General features: G+C 41.2%; 5 protein-coding genes across 7 annotated transcripts in view; 2 read left to right on the forward strand and 3 right to left on the reverse strand.

Moving 5' to 3' along the window:
• nedd1 (NEDD1 gamma-tubulin ring complex targeting factor) overlaps positions 1-4,199 on the forward strand; it is a 10,219-nt gene extending 6,020 nt beyond the window's left edge. Inside the window, exons 6-15 of the mRNA XM_014022986.1 lie at positions 538-739; positions 877-1,000; positions 1,324-1,437; positions 1,707-1,763; positions 1,857-1,946; positions 2,745-2,875; positions 2,954-3,137; positions 3,214-3,361; positions 3,653-3,719; positions 3,854-4,199. Of these exons, the coding sequence (XP_013878440.1) occupies positions 538-739; positions 877-1,000; positions 1,324-1,437; positions 1,707-1,763; positions 1,857-1,946; positions 2,745-2,875; positions 2,954-3,137; positions 3,214-3,361; positions 3,653-3,719; positions 3,854-3,958 (1,222 nt within the window). The 3' untranslated portion in view covers positions 3,959-4,199. The remainder of the gene's footprint in view (positions 1-537; positions 740-876; positions 1,001-1,323; positions 1,438-1,706; positions 1,764-1,856; positions 1,947-2,744; positions 2,876-2,953; positions 3,138-3,213; positions 3,362-3,652; positions 3,720-3,853) is intronic.
• Positions 4,200-5,698: 1,499 nt separating this feature from the next.
• On the reverse strand, positions 5,699-13,156 carry si:ch211-59o9.10 (E3 ubiquitin-protein ligase CIP8). Of its 3 annotated transcripts, none has more exons than XM_014022989.1 (11): positions 13,062-13,156; positions 12,565-12,725; positions 12,345-12,399; positions 9,052-9,400; positions 8,878-8,975; positions 8,730-8,807; positions 8,551-8,626; positions 7,576-7,667; positions 7,322-7,437; positions 7,141-7,240; positions 5,699-6,247 (listed from the first exon to the last, which is right to left on the reverse strand). In XM_014022989.1, exons 2-11 carry the CDS (start codon positions 12,702-12,704, stop codon positions 6,176-6,178), a joined length of 1,176 nt encoding a protein of 391 aa, XP_013878443.1. In that variant the 5' UTR covers positions 12,705-12,725; positions 13,062-13,156; the 3' UTR covers positions 5,699-6,175. The 3 variants fall into 3 exon arrangements, with proteins under 3 accessions (XP_013878443.1, XP_013878444.1, XP_013878442.1); XM_014022990.1 differs by having other exon boundaries at positions 8,878-8,972; positions 12,565-12,966; XM_014022988.1 differs by having other exon boundaries at positions 12,565-12,966.
• Positions 13,157-13,774: 618 nt separating this feature from the next.
• Positions 13,775-16,745, reverse strand: sycp3 (synaptonemal complex protein 3). The gene is made up of 9 exons (XM_014022992.1): positions 16,657-16,745; positions 16,341-16,486; positions 15,862-15,943; positions 15,666-15,700; positions 15,381-15,498; positions 15,192-15,291; positions 14,337-14,435; positions 14,079-14,183; positions 13,775-13,992 (listed from the first exon to the last, which is right to left on the reverse strand). Exons 2-9 carry the CDS (start codon positions 16,465-16,467, stop codon positions 13,939-13,941), a joined length of 720 nt encoding a protein of 239 aa, XP_013878446.1. The 5' UTR covers positions 16,468-16,486; positions 16,657-16,745; the 3' UTR covers positions 13,775-13,938.
• Positions 16,746-18,033: 1,288 nt separating this feature from the next.
• On the reverse strand, positions 18,034-20,636 carry commd9 (COMM domain containing 9). The gene is made up of 6 exons (XM_014022993.1): positions 20,533-20,636; positions 20,101-20,220; positions 18,914-19,053; positions 18,723-18,757; positions 18,469-18,572; positions 18,034-18,357 (listed from the first exon to the last, which is right to left on the reverse strand). Exons 1-6 carry the CDS (start codon positions 20,584-20,586, stop codon positions 18,220-18,222), a joined length of 591 nt encoding a protein of 196 aa, XP_013878447.1. The 5' UTR covers positions 20,587-20,636; the 3' UTR covers positions 18,034-18,219.
• A 352-nt stretch (positions 20,637-20,988) lies between these two features.
• Positions 20,989-21,467, forward strand: part of sh3gl3b (SH3-domain GRB2-like 3b) — a 9,579-nt gene continuing 9,100 nt past the window's right edge. Inside the window, exon 1 of the mRNA XM_014022994.1 lies at positions 20,989-21,123. Coding sequence (XP_013878448.1) covers positions 21,079-21,123 — 45 coding nt within the window. The 5' untranslated portion in view covers positions 20,989-21,078. The remainder of the gene's footprint in view (positions 21,124-21,467) is intronic.

Here is a 21,467-nt window from a genome sequence, read left to right on the forward strand (position 1 = left end):
TCAGAGGTACAAGACTTTAGTCCACTTCCTGTCAGAGGTAAAAGACTTTAGTCCACTTCCTGTCAGGACACAAGACTTTAGTCCACTTCCTGTCAGGGGTACAAGACTTTAGTCCACTTCCTGTCAGGACACAAGACTTTAGTCCACTTCCTCAGAGGTACAAGACTTTAGTCCACTTCCTGTCAGAGGTAAAAGACTTAAGTCCACTTCCTGTCAGGACACAAGACTTTAGTCCACTTCCTGTCAGAGGTACAAGACTTTAGTCCACTTCCTGTCAGAGGTAAAAGACTTTAGTCCACTTCCTGTCAGGACACAAGACTTTAGTCCACTTCCTGTCAGGACACAAGACTTTAGTCCACTTCCTGTTTCAGAACTGAGGCCACTTCCTGTCAGGACACAAGACTTTAGTCCACTTCCTGTCAGGTTTGTGTGTTTGTAGAATTGAAGCTGCAGGTTAACAATAAATAATTTTAGCATCTTTTAAACTTCAGTAAAATAATTTTGTAAAGAATGATGAAAACCTGTCTGTCTCTGCAGAGTCCTGAGGACGATCCGTGTGGAGAGTCCTCTCACCTGCGTGGACTTCATGTTGGACGGTACCGGTCTGGTGGTCGGCTCCACTCAGGGGAAGATCTACCAGTACGACCTGAGGAACACCAGCACCCCCACCAAGACCACCGTGGCCCACAAGACCTCCGTCACCTGCCTGCGTTTCCAGAGCAACACCAGCCGACACAAGGTACCATCAGGCTGTAGGACTGAGCGGGCATTATTTATTTATTTATTTATTTATTATTTATTTATTTATAACAACAAATTTAAAACATAATGTTTGTTTTAACAACAACATCCTGTCTTTATCTTTGTCCACCTCAGTCCAGTAAACTGGGACCCACCAAAATCTCAAGTTCAAAAAGAATCAGTTCCAAACTGCCCAGCAGCCACTCTGACTCCGCCTCCAGCACTGGCCCCGCCCCACACCAGCAGGTGACCAGCACAGGTGGGTCGTATCATGTTGCAGACACAAACACAGCTTCAGACAGACCTTTACAGCAGAAACATGAAAATAAAACAAACTCTGGAAAATGATGAGAAAAATAAAAATCCTTCAGTCAAAAAAATTTGATCTTGATTTTAAACACAATAAAATAAATAAATAAATAAACACTTTGGACTACAACAAACAACAAGAACTCTTACTATCATCCTTCATATTACCTGTAAATTTCAATAAATAAAAAAGGTTTTCTGTCTTTAAACAAAAATCCATTTTTTAGTCCAGATTTTAAAATGTTTCTATAAGTGCAGTTGTGTGTCCAGCAGGAGGCGCCAGTGTTGAGGCTCAGGTCCAGCAGGGGGAGGAGCCTCTCCCTCCTGTGGAGAAGTTCAGCAGTGTGGGACGAAACAGTCTGGATATCTTCTCTCCGACTCGTGAAGGTCTGAAACCAGAATTAATTTTTAAAAGGCCTCATTTAGAAAAGTTAAATAAAAAGAACTCTTTGAAATTAAAATATGTAAAATATCATTAAATATTGAGTTTAATTAAATTATAAACTGCTTCCTGTTTGATGGCCACCAGGGGGAGCTCCTCTGGAGATTTTTTTTCTTTTTCTAAAGATTTTTGTCTAAAATAAAAACTAAAACTATCCTTGTCATCATTCTGTCTCTCGTGTCTCTCTGTTGGTTCTGTTCTGATATCGTTTCAGGTCCAGACCCGGGGAACCAGGGTAAGACCGGAGAGACCCCGTTTGGGAGAACCAATGGTCAGACAGGAAGTCGCGTCTGTCTCACAGGAACATTAAATCTTTAAACGGTGTGTCTGGTTCTGGACTGGTGGTGTTTCTGTGTTTCCACAGTTTCAGGTTTGGACCTGATGTCCAGGGAGGGGGAGGGACAGCACCTGGTTGGACGTGGAAGTCTGGACATCTTCTCCCCGGTCCGAGAAGGTCAGAACTTTGTCTCAAACTTTCACTGGTGGTGACACGTTTGTTCAACAAGGTCTGATTAAACACAACTGGACAGGTTTCTGTCCATCAGAGAGACAACTGGACAGGTTTCTGTCCAACACAGAGACACCTGGACAGGTTTCTGTCCATCAGAGAGACACCTGGACAGGTTTCTGTCCATCAGAGAGAGACACCTGGACAGGTTTCTGTCCAACACAGAGACACCTGGACAGGTTTCTGTCCATCACAGAGACACCTGGACAGGTTTCTGTCCAACACAGAGACACCTGGACAGGTTTCTGTCCATCAGAGAGACACCTGGACAGGTCTAACCTGACCCAGCAGCTTTTAGGACCTCCAGGTTCTGCTGGTAACTGAGGTGTTTGTTCGTTGTCATGGAGACAGGCAGTGTTGTATAAAGTAGCACAAAGTGATACTTGAGTAAAACTACAAATATCTTATAAAAACTTACTTTGGTAAAAGTTAACGTCTCCTTTAGGAATATTACTTGAGTAAAAGTCTTAAAGTATCTGATATTTTTGTACTTAAGTATTAAAAGTAAAAGTATTGATTTGGATAGTATTTATTTTTTACAATAACAAGCTGGAATGAAATAAAAGTAACAACTTTCTACTTCTTGTCTTTTTAAAAAAATGTAAGAAGTAGAAGTAAAAAGTATGCTGAAAAATAATTACTCAAGTAAAGTACAGATACACAAAAATTCTACTTAAGGACAGTAACAAAGTATTTGTACTTAGTTACTTTAAAAGTCTGCTGACAGGTGTGGTGGTTTCTCAGACTCAGGTCCAGGATCCCAGTGGAGGACACCTCTGGGGGCGTCTGCAGGGCGGAGCTACAGCCACCTGTCCGTCTTCCAGTCCCCGCCTCCGATCAGGGAGGAGGAGCCAATCAGCGCTGAGCCTGAAAAGGTGATGACCTTTGACCCCTGACAGGAAGTCCAACATCTGAACTGAAGTTAAAGTAATTTTTTCTTTGTGGTCCGACAGTCCGGTGGGTCCGGTCTGGAGGGCGAGGCTCAGACTCCGCCCATCACATCCCAACAAACCAATCAGTATCAGCCGGCCCCACCCTTCTTAACCCCCGAGCCCAGCCTCTGCAGAGCGAACGGCGTCCAGTCCCAGCTGAGCTACGACTCACCTGTCTTCACGACTCCGCCCCCCACCGCAGCAGGTACAGCCCTGTTTCCATGGTGACAGCAGGTCAGGTCCTGGTCCTGGAGTCTCTGATGTCCCGGTTCTGTTTGAAGCTTCAGGTCCAGCTGCGGCGGCGGCGGCCGTGTCCTCACTGTCCCAGAACATCGCAGACGTGGTGGGACAGGGCGGAGCCACCCCACTGACGCCCCTGCAGACCCACTTCATCCAGAACATGATCCACGAGACCCTGGAGGAGTTCAGGTTCGTCAGACCCCACCTACCTGAGGAGTCAGGTCTAAGATCCAGAACCAAGACTCTGCTCAGAAAACTGCTTCCAGATTTTTTTTTTCTAAGTTTTATTACATTTCAAGATATTATTCATAAAAACAACTTTTTAAACTTCTAAATTTTCATTTTTTTACTCTTGATTTAACGTTAAAGGCTGCAGATTAAAATGTTATGAAAAGTAAAGGAACATTTCAAAATAAAAGCATCAGATGAACTTTAAAAAAAGTTTGTTTCATTAAAGTTAAAAATAGTTTTTGTGTCCAGAACCTCCTGTCACCTGGACATCGTCAACCTGCAGGTGGAGATGATCCGACAGTTCTACATCCAGCTGGTACCGAGGCTTTGTTTGGTTCAGAAACAAGAACACCTTGTTGGTTCTGCTTTTTATCAGGTTCTGCTCAGATTGGGTGACGTGTGTGTGTGTGTGTGTGTGTGTGTGTGTGTGTGTGTGTGTGTGTGTTTCAGACGGAGATCCACGGTCTGTTAGAGAAATATTCAGTCAACGAGTCTCTGGTGGAGGAGATCAAGAAGCTGAGAGAGGAGAACCGACGCCTGCGAGCCGACTACTGATGAGTTCTCTGAGCCCCGAGTCGAGTCTGTCAGGCACCTGTCGGAGGGCTCAGCCTCTGCTGCTTCACTACCTGTGGGGGGTGTGGTCAGACGGTTCACCTGCTGCAGGAAGTGTCACAACACACCTGCAGATTAACTAAAGATGTTTATTTAATGTGTTCAGTGTTGTTTACCAGTTTTAATTTTGATGTAATAAAAAACATTTTGTGAAAATAAAATATTGTTTAAATAGCAAAAAAAAAAATTTCCAGTAATTTCTGGGGTTTATCTTTTTCTACTTTATCACATCTGGATTCTTGAAAATTAAACTTTATTTTTTATCATTCCAAATCTACATTTAACCCTAATTTCAGTAACATTTTGGACCCTGCAAGTTCTGTAAAGGTAATTAAATCATTCAAACTTTAATTTTATCTGTATTTAGCGGTCCTTTCAATGTTAGCGGTTAGCTATGTGTTTGTTTCCTCAAATCAGCAGGTTTAACATTCGTTCTGTCTTTAGCCAAACAAAGTATCTGTAAATAAAACACTTTTGAAAAGCCCTGACACTAAACAAGTTATTCACATACAAAATAAACAACTTTGGTCCAAGTATAGAACCCTGAGGAACTCCACATGTAATTTTACAGTGTTCAGATCTGACATCGTGGACTTGTACAAACTTTCCTATTTTCCAAATAACTAGATATCCATTCTAATGCTGGTCTAATCCCATATTTATTTAGTTTTTCAAGGAGAATGCTCTGGTCAATTGTGTCGAATGTTTTCTTCAACAAATACTGACAGTATTGTTTTTGATTAATAACATTTGTTATTTGTTCTGTCAGTTCCATAAGCGCCATTGAAGTAGAGTTATTGGCTCTAAATCCATACTGACTGCTACTTAAAATATTTTTATTGATGAATTGATCTGATCTGATCACAAATAGCTTCTCTGAGGTTTCAGAAAACTGGTAATAAGGATATTGGTCTGTAATTACTAAACATACATTTCTCACCATTTTTATAAATGGGAATTACCTTTTCTTTTTTCATGTTTGGAAATGTTCCTGTTGAAAATGATAAATAACGTTTTTATGTAAAGGGCTTAATAACGTGTTCACCCAGTCTTTTGATCTTTTATCCACAAACTTTTTTACAATACTAATTATTTCTTCCTCATCAGTTTCACCAGGAAAGATGCTGTTTGCACAACTTCTGATTGTTTCAGTCACATTATCAGCTTTAAGTGTTTGAGCAGCGAGACTTGGACCAACATTAACATAAAAATGATTAAATTCTTTATAACTATTTCAGTTCGATCATAAAGTTTCTTATCTTTTACAAAGTGTTGTGAAATACCTGATTATACTTTATGCTTTTTAAAAGCACTTTTCATTACTCCCCATGTTTTTATATCACCACTACTTTTGCTTGATAAATCACTGTAATATTCCTTCATTTTCTTATAATCCATTTCAATTTATGTTTATATTTTTTGTATCTGTCTTCTGCTTCTTTTGTTCTTAATTTTAAGAAAGATAAAAACAAATCATTCTTACAGACATATCTCAACCCTCTGGTCATCATGGCTTCTCAACATCTTTCCTGTGGAGCGACTCAGTTCTTCTCTAATGTCAGATGGTTTTTTTTTTGTTTGTTTGTTTACTTTCTTCAGTTATTTTACAGGTTAATTTTGTTTTAACCCATCTCATCCCTCTGAGGTTCTGAGTGACCCGACAGAACCAAACTGATTCTCATCAAAAGTTTTAAACTCTTTTTATTCAAATTTAACAGTTTGTGGAAAAACAAGTCGATTTTATCAAAGCTTTGTTGTTTTTAAAGGAATAATCTGAACAAATTCAGATGAACATAAAAAGAACCTGACTGGACCTGAAGAACAAGTTCTGATCCACCAATCAGAGAGCAGCAGGAGGTTCTCCCTCGGACTGGACCAAAGGTGGCGTCAGAGCTGCGGGTCGGCCCAGAACCCGGGGCAGACCGGGTCCTGAGGAACAGTAACACCTGAGGTAGAACCGGGCCCTGAAGAAGCGGCACCATGAGTCCATCAGTGCCGAAAGAATAAAAACATTAATAACAGAGACACCGAGTCATGTTGTAAAATGCCGAGTCATGTTGTAAAACGCCGAGTCGATCTTTAAAACGCTGAGTCGATCTTTAAAACGCTGAGTCGTGCTGTAAAAGGCTGAGTCGTGCTGTAAAACGCTGAGTCGTGCTGTCAGAGGGACGTGGGGGTCAGCAAGCCCTCGTCTGACAGTTTAACTCTGCAGATGGGACAGGTGTTGTTGTCCTGTAAACACAGAACAGAGATGTTCCTCACAGCCAGAGGTCTCACTCTGAACAGAAAACAAGCAGCTGAAAAACCCAACCCGATAAACAGAACCAGAACTTTATCAGAACCATTGTTGGAACAGATGTTTTTAGCGTTAGCTCCTAGATCTAGACCATGAACTTAGTAGAAATAAGTTCTAATATCTACAGAAAATGTGTATTTAGCTTTAAAAAGCTCATTTTAGCTAATTACAGCTAAAATTTAGCTAAATGTGTAGCAAATAGCTGAATATAGCAGGAAAAAACTGTAAGAAGCAAACAACACAAACTTGCAGAAAAAAAGCAGAAAATAGCATAGGAAAAGTAGAAAAAAGAACTACAGCTGAAATAGCAGAAAACAGCTAAAATTAGCATAAAAGCTAACAGCTAGCAGCCATAAGTTGAAATTAGCATCCAGATGGTATAAATGTTGTAAAAAATGTAAAATTAGCAGAGAAAGAAGAATAATAGTAATAAAAGTGATTTTTTTTTTGTAAAATTGCTAAAACAACCGAAGTTTTCAGTTAAACAGCTAAAATGTAGCCGGACATTCTTTAATTAACATAAGGAAGCATAAGAAACACAAGTTTGCTGAATTTAGCAGAAAAAAGTTCTAATATCAACAAAAAAACCTGTGTTTAGCTTAAAAAGCCAACTTTAGCTAATAACAGCTCAAATTTAGCTACATTTGTAGCAAATATCTGAATATAGCAGAAAGCACCTGTAAGAAGCATAAACAGTACAGAAGGTCTGTGGCAAAGAGGCGATTCCTGAAGACCCTGAAGATTCAGGTTCAGAAAGGTCCAGATCTCCCTGCTTTCCTCTGCAGGTTCTGGTTCTGGTTCTGGTTCAGGTTCAGGTGCAGGCTCGTACCTTCAGCCACCGGTCGATGCACCCCATGTGGTAGTCATGGAAACAGGGCAGCATCCTCAGCTTCTCTCCGTCAGCGTAGTCACAGAAACAGATCTGACACCTGTCAATCACAGAGCGGGACATTAAACTCTCGTCTCAGACGCAGAGGTTCGGTTCTGACCCGAGCCGCTGCCGGACTCACTGCGGGTTCCCGCTGGTCGCAGAGCGGAAGGTTTTGGTGGGAAACCTCTGGATTTCCCTGCGGGACATCTTCTTGGACACGACGGCGCCCTGACGCTCCTCGAAGTCCAGGAGAGCCTGAGAGAACCCAGAGGACACGTGTGAGCAGGTTCTGCTGGGTTTAAACCGGACCTGCGGTTCTTTTCATCAGAACCAAACGACAAACTGAGTTTAAACTGAGAAGAAGAAGAGTTGACACTCAGGGCTCTTCCTCACCTCGTAGTTGTTTCCCTGAAGATCGTCTGAAAACTCTGGTGAGTTGTTCCTCCTTCTGCCCCGCCCCCATCGCCTGGCCTGACCAATCAGATCTGTGCAAACCATGGATATAAATTACTGGATTGGGCGTCACATGACCTGGGCGTGGCTTCACAAGGGGGATTTTTATACAATAAGCTAATGCTAAAGCTAACCACTGAAATCAATGAGCAGAATGTAGCGCAGTGAAAACAAACACTTTATAAACAAACAAATGGTACAAATATATGCATATAATAATAATATAAAATATATACTATAATAAAAATATATTGTAATATATATAATAACATAATATATAATTTATACAAATATGTACCTTAATACACATTCACTGTACTATACAGTATATATGTATATGCATGTGTTTATGTACATGTGCATTGGTATATGTACATTATTATATAATATCACGTGTATTGTGTTTTTTGTTTTTCTTTTATTCATCTTTTTTATTCTTCTCACCCTCTCCTGTATTGAGCTGCAGTAATGTGCAAATTTTCCCACAGCTGGATCAATAAAGTTTTATCTTATCTTAAATACTTTGTTACAACAATTTCCACAGCTTCATTTTGAACCACAGTTTGTAAAAATCAATAAGAAATAATAAATTTATAAGAGTTTTTCATCAGGAAGACGCCTCACAGTCCACTGACCTCCATTCATTTTGTTGAAGCTCCTCAATGGAGTTAGCGTGCGTTGTTTTAGTGTTCCCTTTATTTTTTTGAGCAGTGTATATACAGTATATCAATATATCAATACAAGCCACGCCCACTCCAGTAATATGTATCAGTGCTAGCCACGCCCACTCCAGTAATATATATCAGTGCTAGCCACGCCCACTCCAGTAATATATATCAATGGAGGAAACACCGACAAGCTGATAAGACGCCATCAGACTACAGGAGAGCTCTGAGTGATGAACGAAGGTCTTACCGTCCTCCAGGCTCACCAGAGGAGAGACAGAAGCCAGAACCTGGGACATCCAACTGGGCCTCGAGTAAAACTGAAACTAGAACCAGAACCTCCTGAGAACCACCCAGAACCACCCGATCCAACAGGAACAGTTTTAAATTGTATCTGCTTTTAAAAAAACACATCAGCATTTGTCTCACAGTCGGGTCGCTCTGATGATGATGATGATGAAAATGATGATGATATCTGCTGTGTGACTCCTCCTGATCAAACTGAGCCTGCAGACACAAACAGGAAGTTGGTCCCACCTGCTCAGGTGAGCTGTCCGTGTTGGGATGAAGCTCCTACCTGTAGGCTTCGAGCCAGAGCCTCATCTGCCTCCAGCTGCAGCGAGCGGACCACCGCCTCTTCATCGTCGCTGATGACGATCTGCTCCGCCGCCACTGCTGCGGCAGAAACGACCAATCAGAAACCAGCTGCCTGCGTCAGAGCTCAGAGTCTGAACAGGAAGTGCTTTCTCACCTGGTGAGAAGTCCTCGCCGTTCAGCCATCTTCTCTCCTCATCGGTGAGGAAGGTCAGAGAGTCGGAGCCGGACGCTGCGGCAGGTGAGGGGGAGGGCGGAGCCTTTGTCTGGGCCTGCCTCCACATGAGGATGGACTGTGGCGAGTGGGAGGAGGAGGAGGAGGAGGGGGCTGATGATGAAGATGAGGAGGGGGCTTCCACCCAGTTCCCCAGAGGAAAAGTCTGCAGGCAGGAGGCGGGAACGAAGCTGGCGCTTGGCTCCACCAGACGCCGGCGTTTGGGTTTACGTGAAACGTTCCCCTTGCTGCTGACGGGTCGATCCGGTTCTGCAGAGCCGGCCGGCGCCACCTGAGGTCCAGAAACACACAGTAGCTGGGTTTCCATTGCAAATGTGCACAAAACTTTGATATTCTGTTAATGTAAAAAAACACAGTTTCACAACTGCAGTGTTTCCATTAAGTAAGAAATGTTCTTAAAGTCATGTGAATACGTTTGTTCTCATGATAAGTCATTACAAACATGGCAGCGATGGATGTAAACACATAGCATGTTGCTACCACGACACTAGCGCTCATCCTTCCATCTTCCATCTTTCCAGAGACAAGCCTGTCATACCTGAGAGCGGCTATGTATGCAGTGTTTTTGTGAAATTGTAGTCGATGAGTTTACTACTTTCTTTTACTACTTCTGTGATATTACTACTACTTCTACTTCCTGTTATCTTCTTCATCATCGTCTTTTTCACCAGTAGAAACAGCCGGTTGTTGATCACGTGACTCCTGTGATGTGAAAAAAGCGTTTCCATTGCAGTTTTGCCAAAAACGCCAATTTCGATACGACTGAAAAACCACCTCATCCTAGTGCAAAAACATTTTGTTGAAAAACGTCATTTTCCCCCCAAAATTGACGTGTTTCAATTGAGCAAATTTATTTTTGAAATTCTAATTTGCGCATTTTCATGGTCAATGGAAACACAGCTACTGAGTCACTCGACTGCCTGACTGAGTCTGAACGAACCGTAGTGGCACCGTGTCAGATCACTGTGCTTGTGTGACTCTCACTCTTAAAGAGACAGTAACTTGGAGGAAACTAGTTTCTCTAAGCTAATGGATATTATTTGAGTGAAGACACATGGAAACAAATGAACACATGCTGCATTTATTTTAACAGACTGAGGAGGAGAGAAAAAGTGACGAGAGCGAGTGAGCTGCACAGGTGTGTGTGTGTGTGGGGGGGGGGTACGTGTGTAGGGCTGGTCTGTTCTGAGGAGATTAAAGTAAAAAAATAAAAATAAAATAGCAATATGTACATCAACATATTATCCCCTCTGTGACTATAATTAATATAATAATTATTAGTGTTATTGTTATTAATATATTACATGCATTAAATGAACTGAATGATTCAGGGAACAAATCTTCTAAAACACAGTGAGGACTGGTGCGCTCGATTTAACAGACTGGGACATTTTACACAGGTGGTGCACAGACAGTACAATACAGTAAATATTGATTTGTTTGGAATTTGCTGATTAAATTGCATGAATTGAGTTGAGAGAACAATATGAGCCAGAGCCAATTTTTTGACATATCAGCAAAAAACTTCACATCTGGATATAAAAGTGACAAAAACAGAGTGAGAACGAGCTGCAGTAAGTCAGGAAAATATGAGTGAGGGAAAAAAGAGCGCACAAAGATTTTTGGGAGTTTTTGTTGTCTTTTTGCTGCAAAATACACTTTTCTTATGATCAGAGTTTAAAAGTATAGGTTAGTAAAATAATTTAAATTATTCAAACCATTACAGTTCATTTTTATGGTAATTTTTATCATAATTTTGCTGTTGCTTTTGTGTAATGCAATAATAAATGTAAACGTTTACACAATACTGTTATAGTTGACCTCCATTTTGCCAGTTGGGCTTATTTTGGGCTTGTTTTCATAGAGATGGTTGCTTGTTTTAGTCACAAGGAGGGAGTATGTTTCCAGCTTTAGGCCTGTCACAATAGTCAATAAATCAATTAATCACGTGATAAATTATTCTGAGATCGATAAAAAAATGAGGACGATCATTTTGTTTAGTTTCGTCTCTCCCTCTGTGCTCGACTGACCCCTCCCTCTCCTGTTTTCTGTGGAACTTTTCAGTAACACCCCACCCCCGTGGAGGTGAGAAGCCCCCCCCCGCAGCTGTGAAAGTGCGCATGCTCAAACAGCCGACAGCAGAGTGTTTTTCTGTTTCACTTTGTAGCTTTTAGGAAAAACACAAAAATAATCCCAGTTCCAGTCGAACTTTAGTTTGTTCCCCAGGTTCAGACGTTCTGTGATCATGAAGCTGCTGCACAATCAGAGCATGAGCGAGAGCCACGTCAGGGTTGACAAATAAAAACAAACAAAAAAATTTGCAGCTATTTTCCCGTGCATATTTTCACCAAACACAACACATCTTATCTCACAACACTGTCACTCAGCGTATATGACTGACTGAGTCAGATATATACACAACATATCTCTCTTTTTTAAAGGAACACCAAAAACACATTATTATATCCCATTTGGCAACCCTGCCTGCTACATTACTGCAGCAGTTCCATGTAAACAGGTGATTATTTTTGTATATTTGTCCCAGTAAACATGAGCATTTACAGACTGGTCTCATGTAAACAGGGCCTAAAGAAACGTTGTTGGGATTCTGAAAAGTGGAGTTGGTTTCAAAGCCGAACACGACAGCTGCAGTGTGGGACACTTGGACTCTAACCCAACGGCTGTGGTGAAACACTAACCTGTACGAGCCGATGTGTCAGATTTGTTGTAAAAAAAAATAGCAACTAAAAATAGCACAAACTTGCATCTGCACCTAAATTATAATCATCCGATGCAGTTTTCTCTGCTGGGGAAAAAACTAAAAGTGACGAGTCGTCTCAGCCTTCGACAGTCCACAATGACCAGAGACTTCAACCGATGAGCGACGCACAAAAAGAGAAGCACAAAGTGGGACACACTCACAGACGTCTCTAAAGACATGCTGCTCTTTGTTTATTTACTGTTTCAGGTGTGTGTGGTGTTTAATTTACATTTAGTTGTTCTTTGTTTTTTTTTTACTCAAGTTCATTTGTTGTTAGAGACTGAGAGTCCACTTTGTTAAACATTCTTTTAAAAATTAAAGTTTATTGATCTTTGAGGAGGTACTTACATTATTACTCTGTTGTCGTCATATTAAAATGGTCACCACGTTCATCGCAATCATTTCTGAGACAATTAATCATCGAACATTTGTTATCATGACCACAGAAACTCACAGAGCTGCTGCGTGTCTCCATGTTACAACGTCTCCTCCGCGTCCTGAGCTGAGGGCTGAAAAACAAACAAACAAACAAACAAACAAACAAACAAACAAACAAACAAACAAACAAACAAACATCAGTCCGAACATGAAACAACTGATCCCAATGTATCCGTGTGTGAGACTGAAACACCTCTGCACCTGTCCACAGGTGTGTGAAAGTGAAACATCAGTACCTGGGGGTTTCCGGGACGAGCCAGGTCAGGTCCTGGTCCAGGTCCTGATCTTCTCCAGGCCTCAGCAAGCATCCTCGGTTCAGACCTATTGGACTGTCCGGTTCTGACGAACAGGGACTGGAAGTGATCCCGTCAGCCATGGCCTCCTCCTGAACGGATACCTGGTCCCAAAAACGGATTAGAAAGTCCTGATCCGGACTCAAATCAACATGATGATGATGAAGATGATGAAGAACGGCCCATTTGAACAGACAGAATCAGCTAACTGAATCTGAGCTTAATTGAACCCGAATTAGCATCTTAGTCCATTGAAGAAAGTTTAGTTTTAAACGGAGTCCGAACCCACAAGAACCGGCTCCGGTGAGTTAGCTCAGTTAGCAAACATGCTAACTAAGTTAGCCTCTGAAACACAAACACGACAGAAAAACACGTTGAGTAAATAAAACCGGCTCGTTCTTGTTCACTGAAAATATAACCGCGAAATAAAACAGGTTTACCTTCAAACTTCAGCCTTTTCTTGGTTTGTTAACGGACACTCTCATGTTGACCTGCTGCTCAAGAATCCTTTCACAATAAACACAAAACTTCCGGTTTTTTTCAGAAAAAGTACCGACACTTCCCTTTCAAAATAAGATAAACTTGTGACGTCATCCAGAAATGTCCCGAACATTTTTGTTCACATCACATTTATAAAAAACAATTAGTCTATTTTATTCATTATTTGTTCATGCTGAATCTTATATTTGTTTGTAAAGACAAATAATGTAAATTCATTCGGATTAAATTTAAAATCTAAAAATTATCATTTGAATTATTTATCGCCTCATTTATAAAGCTGTTTTTTAATGAAGTCTGACAGAAAATAGAGCTGAAACAGTGACATAATTTATAATTTTATTTTTGTTTTTATTTACAAAACCAGTGTTTTGCTGGGAAAAACAGCTTTTGTGTATAATTCATGTAAAAATAATAAATATTTTATCAGTTTTGGTTTTCAGAAGCTCCCAGATCACTCTCTTTACTTCATGAACTTATTCAGCTGTTTTTCTTTATTTAAAACCATTTTCCTTTAACTTATCTTTGCTTTTATCAGAGCAAGTTCGGATTTAATTAAAATTTGTACAAGTAAAAAATAGTAATAATTACATGAAGGTTGAAACGTTTTTTAAACCAGCTGTTCACCCAGTAAACAACAAAAGACAAAAACGTGTACAAACAACTTGTTTATTTTGAATTTAACTGAACCAAACTGACATAAAACACCTACAAAATAATTTGCTTTTATCAAAATAAAGAAGCATGAAGATGAACTCTTAAAATGTTTCTAAAACAAACATCAGGAACATCTGGAACTGTCTCTGTGGTGACAGCAGGTTAGAAAAGAATGGACTGCAGGGACTTGCGGACTGTGGTCATCTCCTGCTGTTGCTATGGAAACAGACAACAACAACACAACGTCAGGTTTTAAGCCAATGATTTCCTGTCAGAAGCGTGAAAAGTGGGCCTGAACGCACCGTGTCCATCAGGATCTTCTTCTGCAGGGCGGCCATCTCCTTCCTCAGCTCCTGCTGCGCCCCCTGCAGGAACGTCTCGTGGTTCTTCTCCAGGTCCTCCGTGTTCTGCAGAGACACAAGCAGGACCTTCAGTCCAGCAGGACGTTTACATCCACCACCTCTGGATGGAACTACTCATTTAAAAACACAGAGGACTACACTTCCTGTCATCTGAACTCATCTAACAAGTTTTTATTTTGAAGAGTTTTGGTTTCCCACCTTCACAAACTGCTCGTACAGCTCCTTGACAGTTTTCAGTTTCTGGTTCTGAACCACGCGGGCCTGCTGCAGGATCTTCTGCTGCTGTCGGAACAGATTCTGCCAACAGGAGGAGTAAAACAAACGTTTATTTCTCTGAAAACGTCCACAAAGTCACACTGTGTTGAATCACATCTGTGTGTTTTTCCACGTTTCTAAATCCTCCTAACACTGGAGCTCAGTGGGACCCACACCACACATGGTTCTCTGGGCTTTCTGTTCCGGGTCATCTCTGGGCTCTGAAAGTAACTGACTCAAAGTTTTAGCTGCTAGAGCAGTGGTTCCCAAAGTTGGGGTTGGGACCCTTTTGTGGGTCACAAAACATCAAGTGAGGGTCCCCAGATGATTTCTAGACATTAATTTAAATACAAAAACTTATCTAATGAGATGTTTTCACCATGATTATTGTAATTTAAAACAATAATAATCATAAACGAATTAAATTAATATTATAGTTATTAGTTTTGTTTATATTGTAGGGCTGAGCAGTATATGTGATAGACAGTAGAAATGATATGAAGTTGGTCTACAGCAGAAATGTTCCCTCTACTGTCCTGTCATCAGTTACATCATCACACCTGTGTCCACAGGGCTGTGAGTGCAGACACACCTGAGCAGGAGGAGTTCAAAATAAAATGAAGAAATTATAAAGTTTTAACACACGTATAGAGAGAATAAATCCTCAACATTTCCCCCTCTCGCTGTAGAAAAGTTAGGTGGTGTGGCGGGACGCAGGATCATCTGTATGATCAACTCAGAGGAGCTGCTCTGTGCAGCAGGAACTTTCAAATCAAACAACCAGAGGAGTAAACTGACGTTGAGCTTCTCCTCCTGCTCCTCGGCTCTTTGGGCTTCAGTCTCCCACTGCTGCAGCGCTGAGGAAACCTGCTGAGAATACTGCTGAGTCATCTTCTTCCTGCACACACACACACACATCCAACACACGTCTGACCTTCTCTGAGCTCCTGGTTTTAACGTTTGTTCTGTGAGATCTCCTGAACCTACCGTTGTCCTTGATAGTTGTTCCACAGCTGCTCCAGTTTGTGCTGACTTCCCTTCATGTAGGTTTTTGTCAGAGACTCCAGGCGCTTCTTCTTGGCCTGCATCACCTTGCTGATGTCAGCTGGAACAAACCAGTAGACGGGCTTTAAACACCAAATAAAACTATAAATCCACTTGTAACATATAGGCTGCAGGCTGACAGAGAAACACACCGAATACAAACACAAATAATGTTTAAATGTTATTTGATCAGTGTGAAACATAAGAGCACATTTTAAAACTGCTTACCCCCAAATTTCTCCAACATGGAGTGAACCTCGTTTCTGAATCAGTGAAAACAGAAAAGAAATACATCAAAATTATTACTGGCTTTCTCACAACTATTATAATTTGACTGTATTTCCTTAAGTATTTGTTTAGTCGTTTTCTTTGAACATTTAAACAAAATAGCTGTGATGTTTCATGATGAAAGAGTGACACATACCCCACTGCACAGGTGATGCCCTCCTCCTCAAACTCAGCTGCAGGTCTCTTCTTCGCCACTTTGTTCACGATTGGAGTTTCATCTTCAGATATTTAAATTAATTAAAAGTTAGACTTAACCTGTTACAGATAAACTATAGTGTTACAAAGGTTTGTAACCTAAGATACAATCAACAGAGTCGTTCAGCTGTACTTAGAATTGGGTTAGAAGTAAAAAGTTAAGTTTAAAAAAAAGCAGAAAATAAATTTAAATTGATTTACTTTCCTGTCAGAACCCCACTTCAGCCTGTAGTTAGCTTAGCTTGCCTGTTGTTCATTATGTTTTCTTTTCCTTTTTTTGTATGTTGTGAATACACAATGTCTACGTTATGGTACCTTTGTGAAGTTGATTGTATATAAAAATAAAGAAATAAACCTGCAGTTAGCATAGTTAGCTTATAGTGAGCTTATTCACCTGTGTAGTTAGCTTAGCTAGCATACCTTCTCTGACCTCGTCCTCTGACCCACTCAGCTCCTTTTTCTCATCTTCTTCAGTAAACTCAAACACTTTTTTATCCGTTTTTTCCTCCAGGTGTTTCTTCTTCATCTGTTTTCTACCTGTTGCCATTTCTCAAACCTGCTTTTACCTGTAAGATACAAAAATCGAGTTGATGCTAACATTAGCCTCCGACGCTAAATGATTTAGCTCGAAGCTGAAAGAGAAACACATCTCAAGATTATAAACTGTAAAGGTATAAACCTCTTCGTCTTATAATCGTGAGTTGTGTTTCTTGTTATTTTTTTATTTGTTTCTTACCTTCCTGTTGAAATTTACGAATTCCTGAAGAGAAAAACAGTGAAGTTAAGGTTAAGGGAAAAAGATGGCGCCGACTTCCCGCTCTCGGGTCGCGGGAACGCGCACGTCCTGGGAACTGTTTACGGCGCGCGTGTACGAGAAGATGCTGTGGACCAGCTCCTGCAGGAAAAACAACCTGGAACCTGCATTATCTTACAAATTAAAAATCTATTAATAATATTCAGTTATAAATTATTATTAAACTCATTTCTGAACTGTGAACTCTTTTTTTAGTTTTTCTCATTGTTGTATAAAGTACCTCAAAGTGACACTTGAGTAAAAGTACAAGTATCTTATCATAAAAATACTTTGGTAAAAGTTAAAGTCTTCTCTAAAAATATTACTTSAGTAAAAGTACAAGTATCTTATCATAAAAATACTTTGGTAAAAGTTAAAGTCTTCTCTAAAAATATTACTTGAGCAAAAGTCTTAAAGTATCTGATATGTTTTGTACTTAAGTATCAAAAGTAAATCTCTGACACAAAATCTACTTAAGTATTAAAAGTAAAAGTACTGAGTAAAAGTGAGCAGTTAGATTTTACAAAATGACATTTATTGGGAGGTGACTTCTCCAAAAACTATATTTTCTAACAGCGTGCAGCTGTGATGGGTTGTGTACAAGCTAATAGTGTGTCAGAATGGTATATATTTATACTTCTCATCCAAACACAATTAAATTCACTCTATAGGAGACACAGTTTATCAGGAGAGGATTTTTAAAGTAATAACTCTGAATAAAACAGGAGTAACAACTTTATACTTCTTACCTTTTTAAAAAATGTAGTGAGTAGAAAGTACAGATAATTGTGTAAAAAAGTAATGAGTAGAAGTAAAAAGTACGCTGAAAAATAATTACTCAAGTAAAGTACAGATAATCAAAAAAATCTACTTAAGTACAGTAACAAAGTATTTGTACTTAGTTACTTTACAACTCTGGTTTTACTGCTGTAGACATGTTACAGTATGTTTTGACACAGTGCACCCTGAACCACCAGTGGAAACATCTGAATAATTAGACTTTCAGATTTTATAGATAATTCCATAGGGAACAGAAATTATTCTTTCACTTAAAGTTTATCATAAATCCCCAAAAGTGATAGTTTTCCAAATCCGAGCTCCAATTTTTTGACTAATTTAATGATAATAAACCATAGTATGATTGTAATACCTTATGTGTGTTTACACAGACTTATAAATTTCAAACCATTGTTTAGTTAAATAACTTTAGGTGAGGATAGGTTAATAACAATGTACTTGTAATTTTCTGCAGAGGAGCCTTTCAAAATAAAAGCTGCTGGTCTGTTGAGGGTGAACCTTCATGTAAATAAAACTAACTGGTTCTGCTGAAATACTTTATTAGATGATTTTTATTTAGTAGAAATGAAAACAAAACAATTTTACGAATAAAAGACAACACTTATACAAACAAAACCTCTCAATAATTACAACAATGCTCCAGGAAGTTCTTCCTGTTCTGCAGAGTTGGAACCAGCTGCTGTCACGGGTCCACATCTGCAGACCGTCTCACTTCCCGGCCACCACGGACAGCTGGTCTCTGATCCGTCCCAGACCGTCCAGCATCGTGTCCAAAGACTCCCTGCTCAGCTCCACGGTCACCGTGGACACCGGGTCCCCTCCTGCTGGTGGACACGGATCCTCCACCTGAAAACAGACGGGTCAACTGACAGGAAGAAGCTCGACCCGGTTCATCGATCCTGTTCTCAATGAGAAAAACCCACACGAGTCTTTGTACCCCGAGGTTCTGGTTCTTACCTTCAGCTGAACCAAGCAGGTCGGCACCGCCACCCGGCTGAGCGAGTCCGAGCCGGACACCAGGTCCACTCTCCAGTTCAGGTCCTTCAGCTGAGGGAGGGAGACTGCACACACAAACACCGGGTCAGAAGCTCACAGAGTTCTAGACTGAAACACTTGAAGGTTGGATCAGAACACTTTTCACTGAGCGTCCAGCCAACAGGCCCGACAGAACCGGACCAGAACCAGAACCTGACAGTAAACCTCAGACTCACTTTGATTACTGAGAGCTTCTGTCCTCCAGGCTGGACTGAAAAAGAGCAAAGGACACGTGACCATGGTATCATGTCCCACAACACCTGATGATGTCATCAACAACTGAAGTTAACGAGGTCATCAATTAAACAGGATGGAAGTGATTTTACAAAGTGAGAGAGAAACATGAGCCGGTCCTGTAAACACTGACCTGGTCTTCAGCAGGATCTTAGTGATCAGGTTCTTCAGACTGGAGTGAAAGGACTCAGGGAAGACGGCCAGGATCTGCTCCGGGGACGTCAGGTTCTGGAACACCACGTGATGTGACAGCAGGTGGAGGGACCGCACCAGCTGAGGGACAGAGTCATGAGATGGGACAGGTGTGGGACAGGTGTGAGACATGACAGGTGTGAGACAGGTGTGAGACATGACAGGTGTGAGACATGACAGGTGTGAGACATGACAGGTGTGAGACATGACAGGTGTGAGACATGACAGGTGTGGGACATGACAGGTGTGAGACATGACAGGTGTGAGACATGACAGGTGTGGGACATGACAGGTGTGAGACATGACAGGTGTGGGACATGACAGGTGTGAGACAGGTGTGGGACATGACAGGTGTGAGACATGACAGGTGTGGGACATGACAGGTGTGGGACATGACAGCTGTGGGACATGACAGGTTTAGACAGGTGTGGGACATGACAGGTGTGGAACATGACAGGTTTAGACAGGTGTGGGACATGACAGGTGTGGGATAGGTGTGGGACATGACAGGTGTGGAACATGACAGGTGTGGGACAGGTGTGGGACATGACAGGTTTAGACAGGTGTGGGACATGACAGGTGTGGGACATGACAGGTGTGGGACATGACAGGTGTGAGACATGACAGGTGTGGGACATGACAGGTGTGGGACATGACAGGTGTGGGACATGACAGGTGTGAGACAGGTGTGAGACATGACAGGTGTGGGACAGGTGTGGGACAGGTGTGAGACAGGCGTGGGACAGGTGTGGGACATGACAGGTGTGGGACATGACAGGTGTGAGACATGACAGGTGTGGGACATGACAGGTGTGGGATAGGTGTGGGACATGACAGGTGTGGGACATGACAGGTGTGGGACAGGTGTGGGACATGACAGGTGTGGGACAGGTGTGGGACATGACAGGTGTGGGATAGGTGTGGGACATGACAGGTGTGGGATAGGTGTGGGACATGACAGGTTTAGACAGGTGTGGGACATGACAGGTGTGGGACATGACAGGTGTGGGACAGGTGTGGGACATGACAGGTGTGGGATAGGTGTGGGACATGACAGGTTTAGACAGGTGTGGGACATGACAGGTGTGAGACATGACAGGTGTGAGACATGACAGGTGTGTGAGTTACCTGAGCAGCCTCAGCTGCAGATATGCTGAAAGTAGCTGCAGTATTTTCTATCAGCCAACGACTGGAAGCGTCTCTGTGACTCTGGACACAAACGTCTCTCACTGCATCTTTGGACGGAGCCTGCAGACAAGAACCAGCTACAGTCAACAAACAAACAAACAAACAAACAAACAAACTACAACACAGATGTCCTGCAGATATCCTGAAAATGTTGTGAATAATTAAGTGAACTAAACTAAATAGCAGCTTATAAAAAGCACATTTAGCTAAAACCTGAGTTTCACATAAAAAACACACCGACTGATTACAGCTGATTTAAACAAACAAATCAGATTTATTTATATTTTATCGGTTTTATTTTATTGATCAGTTTCTAATAAAACATTAAATCTAATTTTTAATCAGCGGGTTTAAAAATAAACGGTTAAAAACCTTTAGAAGAAGCTCCAGGTTGGAGAAATCTTGCCCATAGACGCCGGCAGCCATGTTGGCACGTGACGCGGGAAAGTTTCCGCTAAGCCTGATGGGAAATGTAGTCCTGACTCACTGTAAACAGACAGGAAAAGACCCGAAAAATAAGACAAATAAATATGAATGAAAAATATAAACATTTAAAAACTAATGAGGTAAATATAACCAGTATTGATGGATTAATTAACATTTATTATAACAAACAAAAAGCTTAGAATAAAGAATTTAGTTAAAACTAATTTAAATGACTTAAAACCATTCATTTAAAATATCTTCTAACATTTTATAAACAGAATGAATTAAAATTCTTATAATGAAAACTTTCTAATTATATAAAAATGAACATAATTCCCTGCGGGTCGGAACATTTTACTCATAAATCAGAGACATTTTTCTGCTTTTATTCATTCAGCTGTTTCCGGTCTCAGTTTCCGGTCCTGCTTCCGGTCAGACTCCCTGCGGGGCCACACTAGAATCTGATCCGGACCGTCGGTACCGGGTCCGAACATGTCTGTCTCCGGGATGAAGAAGCAGTTCCATAAAGCCAGCCAGGTGAGCCCCCCGAACCGGCAGGTGTTCTGTCCGAGGACGGGTTCACGAGAAGGGCCTGAGATCTGGGTCAGAGTTCGGTTTACTGCGACACAAGGCCTGCAGCTCCACACCTAACAGAACCGAGCCGAACAGAACCGCATGTGATTCTGATCAACCAGATGTTTTAGAACTTCATGGTGCAGATTTTTAAAGTTTAAAAGATTTTTCTGAGAAAGTGTTCTCTAACAGAACCTGGGTTCTGCAGAGGTTCTGCTCATTAACAGAACCTGTGTGTTCTGTGGAGGTTCTGCTCACTAACAGAACCTGGGTTCTGTGGAGGTTCTGCTCATTAACAGAACCTGGGT

Source organism: Austrofundulus limnaeus, unplaced genomic scaffold (assembly GCF_001266775.1).
Source record: "Austrofundulus limnaeus strain Quisiro unplaced genomic scaffold, Austrofundulus_limnaeus-1.0 Scaffold353, whole genome shotgun sequence".
Classification (NCBI taxonomy): domain Eukaryota; kingdom Metazoa; phylum Chordata; class Actinopteri; order Cyprinodontiformes; family Rivulidae; genus Austrofundulus; species Austrofundulus limnaeus.

Bases quoted from the DNA above. Each gene is read 5' to 3' on its own strand.
- si:ch211-59o9.10 (XM_014022989.1), bottom strand. From the start codon at position 12,704: ATGGCTGACGGGATCACTTCCAGTCCCTGTTCGTCAGAACCGGACAGT. The intron at 9,401-12,344 runs GTGAGTTTCTGT...TCTGGACCTCAG, and splicing joins TGGAGACACGCAGCAGCTCT to GTGGCGCCGGCCGGCTCTGC. The intron at 8,808-8,877 runs GTAGGAGCTTCA...TTGTGTCTGCAG, and splicing joins CTCTGGCTCGAAGCCTACAG to GCTCAGTTTGATCAGGAGGA.
- sycp3 (XM_014022992.1), bottom strand. From the start codon at position 16,467: ATGGCAACAGGTAGAAAACAGATGAAGAAGAAACACCTGGAGGAAAAA. The intron at 15,499-15,665 runs GTAAGCAGTTTT...GGTTTGTTCCAG, and splicing joins CATGTTGGAGAAATTTGGGG to CTGACATCAGCAAGGTGATG. The intron at 13,993-14,078 runs GTGCGTTCAGGC...CTGTTTCCATAG, and splicing joins AGAAGATCCTGATGGACACG to CAACAGCAGGAGATGACCAC.
- commd9 (XM_014022993.1), bottom strand. From the start codon at position 20,586: ATGGCTGCCGGCGTCTATGGGCAAGATTTCTCCAACCTGGAGCTTCTT. The intron at 18,573-18,722 runs GTGAGTCTGAGG...TTGTGTGTGCAG, and splicing joins AGAAGCTCTCAGTAATCAAA to TCTCCCTCCCTCAGCTGAAG. The intron at 18,358-18,468 runs GTAAGAACCAGA...GTCTGTTTTCAG, and splicing joins CCTGCTTGGTTCAGCTGAAG to GTGGAGGATCCGTGTCCACC.